This window comes from Saccopteryx bilineata, chromosome 4 (genome assembly GCF_036850765.1).
Source record: "Saccopteryx bilineata isolate mSacBil1 chromosome 4, mSacBil1_pri_phased_curated, whole genome shotgun sequence".
Lineage (NCBI taxonomy): Eukaryota > Metazoa > Chordata > Mammalia > Chiroptera > Emballonuridae > Saccopteryx > Saccopteryx bilineata.
In genome coordinates, this window is record NC_089493.1 from 297,435,633 (window position 1) to 297,442,674 (window position 7,042).

The 7,042-nt window shown below is 40.0% G+C and overlaps 1 protein-coding gene across 1 annotated transcript in view; it reads right to left on the bottom strand.

The window, feature by feature from the left end:
• The window catches only part of LOC136335755 (phospholipid-transporting ATPase ABCA3-like), a 164,462-nt gene extending 157,420 nt beyond the window's left edge, over nucleotides 1-7,042 (bottom strand). The window contains exons 1-3 of the mRNA XM_066276851.1: nucleotides 6,983-7,042; nucleotides 6,430-6,682; nucleotides 3,663-3,790 (exon numbers count right to left, since the gene is read on the bottom strand). Coding sequence (XP_066132948.1) covers nucleotides 3,663-3,790; nucleotides 6,430-6,682; nucleotides 6,983-7,042 — 441 coding nt within the window. The remainder of the gene's footprint in view (nucleotides 1-3,662; nucleotides 3,791-6,429; nucleotides 6,683-6,982) is intronic.

Here is a 7,042-nt window from a genome sequence, read left to right on the forward strand (position 1 = left end):
TAGAGAGGAGAGAAAGTCAGGGTGAGGGGGCAAGAAGAGGAGTGGGTAAACAGCAGTCCTGACCCTTGAGGTTAACTGTGAGTGATTGCTCCCTTCCATATGGTAGCGTGTTCATTTGCTGTGCCTTGACCAGGCAAGCCCAGGGTTTTGAACCGGCAACCTCAGCATTCCAGACTAATGCTTTATCCCCTGCGCCACCACAGGTCAGGCTAATGTAGCTTTATAATGGCTTTTGAAGTACTGTAATTTGACCAATTACGTTATTCTTTTTTTTTTTCGTGACAGAGTCAGAGAGAGACAGAGAGAGGGACAGATAGGGACAGACAGAAAGGGAAAGAGATGAGAAGCATCAATTTTTTGTTGTGGCATCTTAGTTGTTCAGTGATTACTTTCTCATATGTGCTTTGACCAGGGGGCAGAGCCAGTGATCCAACGACCTTTGGGCTCAAGCCAGCGACCATGGGGTCATGTCTAAGATGCCACGCTCAAGCCAGCAACTCCATGCTCAAGTTGGTGAGCCTGTGCTCAAGCTGGATGAGCCTGTGCTCAAGCCAATGACCTTGGGGTTTCGAACCTGGGTCCTCTGCATCCCAGTCAGATGCTCTGTCCACTGTGCCACCTCCTGGTCAGGCGAACTTTGTTATTCTTTTATAAAATTGTTTTGTTGGGTATTTTAAATTCTTTGTATTTGCCTATGCATTTAGACTTTCAATGTCCTGGTAGTAAGACATTTGCTTACCAGAGGTAAAGACTCAGGTCCTTGGTGCTGATGAATTTTTTATGGGGCCAATGATCTGGGATATACCAGGTTATGCCCTTAAGGTAAATATTAATAATAATTTGTTGCATACCATACTCCTAACCACTTAAAGGAAGCACTGCATTGGGTGAGGTTCTTTTTTGGTGAGACGCTTTTACAAATTTTGGAGATGGCATTTATGACACTTGAGAGGTGCTGGCCAGATCTATTTATGGAGTAAAATTTTTCAGTGGGGCCCAGAAGAAGTAGGCCTTCAGGAGGGGTTTGGGCACACTGCATGCTTCAGGCAAGGGGACCAGTCACTGTGAAGGAGGCGCATGACTGGTGCCAGCCCACGGCCTCTGCTACCCATCACATTCCGTGCCACTCAGAAGCAGCATGCCTGAGAGAAGAAATCATAGTGGTCTATCACATTTCAGCTAAGACTTCAGCTTTGGGACAAAACTGTTAGTCTGAGACACTTCTATAAGATACAGCCCATGTAGTAAATAATAGCTGACATATGGCTCTGTGTCCCCAGGAGCTAGAACATAAGGGAATAGGAACCATGGTTTGGAAGCAGAATTAACCCTTCCTATCGTCACTTGCATAAACCCACTTGTGGAATCTGCACTTCCCATCCCCACAATCTTAGATTCTGCTGCAGGAATGGCCCAGGACTCCCTGGATCAAGAGAAACACTTCTAAGACAGGACACAGTAAAACTTCCACTAAGACCGACCTGTAAGATTACACTTACTAATACTGAGCCGCTCACACTGACGCACCAGCAAATGACCACGCTACCATATGAAAGGGAGCAATCACCCACAGTTAACCTCAAGGGGCAGGACTGCTGTTTACAATGAAAGCTAGACAGGCTAAAACCTGGGGGCTTCACTGGGGACACCTCTTGGTGCCTACCTTGCCATTGATCATAGTGACTACACATCTGCAACAACAATGGCCTAACAACTAAGGTCTCAAGAAGGGTATGGTTCGCTCAAAAAGGTAAAAAAAAAAAGCTAGACTGTCTGCAATGCTGGTCAAGAATGACTAAAATCTAGAATGTGAATATGTAAATATTTCTTTATGTTAAAATCCTTCTGTTAAAAAATACCCACAGCAGTGCCTGTGCTCCCTTGGGAACTCTGACGAATAGAAACACGCAGTTTATGACGAAAGGGCAGAAAGGAAAGGGATTAGATGTAGGAGCTGGGTAAGAGCTCAACAGAAGCTCACAGTGTCACATTATTTTCTCTACCACAGAAAGGCCCAGAAGCAAAAACTATGGTGCATCTAGGAAACATTAGCAGTTAAATACTGCTAGAGCGTTTAAGGAGACAAGTAGACGGGATTGAACAATCCCCAGGAGCCGGACACGGACAGACAAGACATCTCGGGCAAGTACTCTGAATTGAGCCTGAGGGAGCGAGTGACTGAAGTGACTGAGGTCTCCTCATCAGCACAGTGACGTGAGCATCTCTGAGGTTGGGATGGATCTGTGTGGCACTTGGAGACAAACAGAGATCCTGTCAAGAAAGTCGAAGAGGGTGAGGGCAGCGGATGAGGGAGGAGGCGACCTGGGGGGGTGTGCGGGCAGTGCACAGATGACGTGTTATAAAACGGTACTGAAACCTACATGACGTTATTAACCAACGTCACCCCAATAAAGCCAATTAAAAAAGAAAGCTAAATGGGGAAAGCTGGTAGATATTGGAAGACCATGCTATACATGAAGTCATCAACAAAGGTCAAAGGTTTGTTTAGAAAAACCATCAAAACAGACCAAGTAGCAGGCTGCTGATTAGATTCCCAGAACTTACTCATTTTAAATATTCCCACCACATACAAAAAATGGTAATTACTTGAGATAATGAACATGTTAACTAACCTTATTGTGGTAATCATTTTGCAATATAGACATGTTTCAAATCATTACATTGTACATCTTAAACTTACATAATATTATCTGTCAAGTATATCTCAATAAAATAGGGGGGGAAAGCCAGACCAAGCACCTGTGTGAATACTCTGGGGAATTTTGGTGCCAGGAATCTAGTCCAAATATTTGGGGACAGAAGCTCAGTCAATCAGTAAGGAGAATGAAACTTGGAAAGGCACTGAAGACACTTTGAGCCAATCGATACTGTTCAGGCTAAATCCCTGTCAGCACATGGATAATTGTGACTCAGCAAATGGAAGGAGGTTGGCACAGAAGAGCCTCAGGAAAGGGTGGGAGACAGAAACAAGTACTATCCTACTAGTGGTTTATCAATCTTGCCTTCCTACTGACGAGCATCTGTATTAACACAGAATTTGGATCCATGTCTACATATTGTAGATTAACCATTTATTTCCATCCAGACCAGGATATAACCTCTTTAAAATCTTCTCAGAAGAGACGAAGTTCAGAGCACTGTCTGTCTTTCTCCTTCCATTGACCATCTCTAGTCCGATTCTAAGGCCCATGATTCCCCAATTCTGAATCAATATGGCCGAGCCGTAGGGTTTTCTCCAGAGATTTCTGAAAGGACTTAGATTGTTTGTTTCACTCAAACAAAGAGGATTTTTCCATGCCTGGTTGTCTGTTAGTGAAGACACATCTGCTTTGGGGTTATTTACTGGACTATGCTTTGTAGAACTGGAGTATTGTTTGAGTAGTCAGAGTTTCCAGGGAGTCTAAGACCTGGAGCACGGAAGACACACTTCTTCTGTTATCTGCACTGTGCAGTAACTAAGAGCACACATACTAAAGTTACTCAGGTCTGGATTCCTATTCTTGCTCTACTTTATACTAGTAGTTTCATCCTGGGGAAATTAGTTTCTTCATTTATAAAATAGGGTTAATGATATCAAATTAATTAAAATTCTATACACGGGAAGGACAATTAGGAGAAAACTTGAAATAAAACTTTCTTACCTGAAGTGGCAGGGGGTCACTGTTGTCTTTAAAGTCATTGTGAAAAACGACAGCAGCCAACACTCTCTCTGATCTATAGTCATACTTCAAGTACTTCTCTAAATCAGTTTCTGAAGAAAAGCCCTGAACTGTTGAGAGGCAAAAATGTTCACTTAAATAAAAATGTCTGGTAATTCCTCATGAGAGGGGAAATACTACTTCACATAGACAAAAGACTATCCAAATAGTATACATTTAAAAATATTGTTTCTCAAATACTGGTGTCATAACTACTTAATATTTGGGGTTCAAAACAATTTTGGTATTTTATAAAGTTCTACTACAATTTTAAGTAATAATAATGATATAAACCTAAATAAAGGTAAGTCATTAGTCACAAGGAAAATGCCAATTACAGTCACAATGAGATACCACTTCAAATCCATAGAGATGGCTGTAGTAAAAAAGACAGACAATAACAAGTGCTGGTGAGGACATGAAAAGCCGACACCTTCATACACTCTCACCAGAGTGTAAAACGGTATGACAGCTGCAGGTAAGTCTGGCACTCTCAAAAACGTCAACACAGAGCCATCATGTGAGTGCTCATTCTACTCCTAGGCATATGCCAAACAGAAAGGAAGATATACAACCACGTAAAACTACACTGCTCACAAAAATTAGGGAATATTTCAAAATAAATATGAAGCAATAAAAAAAAAGCACTTCATTTTTTTCATTAAACAAGAACACCAGAAGAGCAAACAACAAGTCAAAGAAAGTTGTTCAATTATGCAAGTGAGATGAAAAACCCACTTGTATTCCATTGGTGAAACGCACTGTACAAAAGCCTGCGAGGACTGGAGGATCTGCATGTCCTCTGACCCCTAATGTTTGTGAGCCGTGTAGTAGCTGCATATGCACAGAAGTGTGACTGAGAATAGCCCAAAGGAGAGAGCAGCCCACACGCTCATCCGTTGACAAAGGCTGTACCAGCTGAACCGAGCACATCCATACGATGGGATAATAATTGGCGACAAAAAGGAATGAAGTGGCAATGCACATGTTATAACACAGAAGTTTGAAAACATTGCACTCAGTGAAAGAAGCCAGTCACAAAAGATTACACATTACATTTATATAAAATCTATATAAAAGGTTTGTATACAAGGTTTATAATAGGCAAATCCATAGGGATACAAAGTAGATTAGGGCTTTCCTAATCCTGTGGGTAGAAAATTGTGCTGTCACGACCAAAGGTTATAGGTCTTCATTGTGGTAATGGTTGCACAACTCTGCAAATATGCTAAAAGCCATTAAATTGTACACTTTAAGTAAGTGAATGTATGGTATGTGCATTATATCTCAAAAAAAAGCTGTTTTAAGAAAAACAAGATAAATGAAAAGGTGGAGATCACTTCAAACTATGTTCTAAAAACAACAATTTTATGGCTCAATAACTGCATGAAAATAGAAGAGGAAGGAGTCAGTGAAGATAGATCACAGAAATTACTTAATATAAACAGGAGAGAAAAATTAGAAGGAAGTTTAATAGAGCCTCAATGACCAGCAGGACAGTACAAAATGCATAGCATGAACATCACCACAGTCCTAGGAGGGGAGAAAGAAGGTCGTTTTGGAAAACATTTAAAAAAATGATTGTCAAAAATTCTCCAAATTTTGTGAAAGACAGAACCTTACAGATAAAAAGGCTAAGTGAACCCTATACAGAATAAACCAAAAGAAATCCATGCTCACACACTTTATGCAAACTTTTGACAAATAAAAAGAATATGTTAAAAGCAGCTGGAGAGAAAGGACACAGACCTGTAAGAAAACAAGAGTCAAATGACTGAAGATTCTTTTCCTGAGTCCAAGGAGGTCAGAAGAAAGTGGAAAAATTTTAAAGGTTGAAACAATTGTCAATCCAGAATTTTATACCAAATGAAAATAACCTCAAGATCATAAAGTTAAATACATTCTCAGATCAAGAAAAACAAACAGAACTCATTGCTAGTAGGCCTACTCCAAGAAATCATTAAAGGAAGTTCTTTAGAAAGAAGGATGATGATATCAAAAGAAAACTTGGAACTTTGAGAGTGAAAAGTAACAAGTATGGTCAATATCTGGTTAACCTTCCCTGGTGAAGTTCTCAACTTCGGTGTATTTGAAAACTACACCAGAAAGAGAATGACATAAAGGGCTCTGTGTGCTGGTGATCTCCTGACATTATGACAAAGTGGTAAAATATTAGCTCTAAGCATGAGAAATACGTATGCACATTTTAACTTTAAGAGCAACCACTAATGATATTATTTATCCGAAGTCTAATTGACCCATTCTTTTTTCTTTCATGGATGATACATTTGGTGTCATGTCTGAGGATTCTTTAATTAAATCTAAGTTACAAAGATTTTCTCTATATGTTTTATCATTTTACTTTTAGATTTGTAATTCACTTTAATATATTTTTTGCATAAAGTGTGGTTTTACTGATTTATTTATTGATGTCCAGTTGTTCAGCACATTTGTTGAAAAGATAATCCTCCTACTAATTCTTTTGTACCATTGTAGAATTATATTTTGGCCTTTCTCTGAAGGGCTATCTCTGGGTTCTTTGACATATGTGTTCACTCCTCTACCAATAGCAGTGTCATTAAAACTCCAGTTATTTAATAAGTCTCAAAATCAGGGAGTGTAATTCCTCCAATTTTATTTTTTTCTACATGTTTTAGCTCTATCAAAAATGACTTAAGAATAAATTTTACAGAAAATCTTAAATTCTAACCTTTTATACTGATGTTTAAGTTCCTCTTCACATTCTCCATGATCTCTTTTAACACGTTAATATTAGAAGGCGTGTAAATCAGTTCCCACTCTGGAGGGTTTGTGATGAAAAATGGCAGAGTACCGATGGGTTGAGGGTCAAAACTGAGAGGTCCAACAATATTTGTGCTGAAAAGTGCACGGCACAGCCACAGCAGCACTGGAAACACCAGTGCAAGGCAGATGTCCAGGGTCAGATTCACGAACTGCCTTCTCTGGGGCAACAGAAAGATGGTGGTCAGAGCACACACTCGCTGCCAACTGAGCTCCCTCACGCTACACTCCTGCCAATTTCACTACGGAAATGCGGGTGTTTCCTGGACCGTCTTGTACCGCATCCTCCTCTCCACTACCAACTTTCTTATAGGTCAGACTCTACTATTATTTAATTCAGTTTTATAGGTTTGGAAGACCTAGCTACTGCTATGAAACTGATTTTTCAAACATACAACACCCCACCCCCAACTGTAAGAAATGGACATTCATATCCATTTTCCATGAATGCTCTTACTTACCTTTAAGGTAAAATTTTTCCAGAGAAGAACTGAAAATTGGTTGAGTGCCAACAAAGCCAT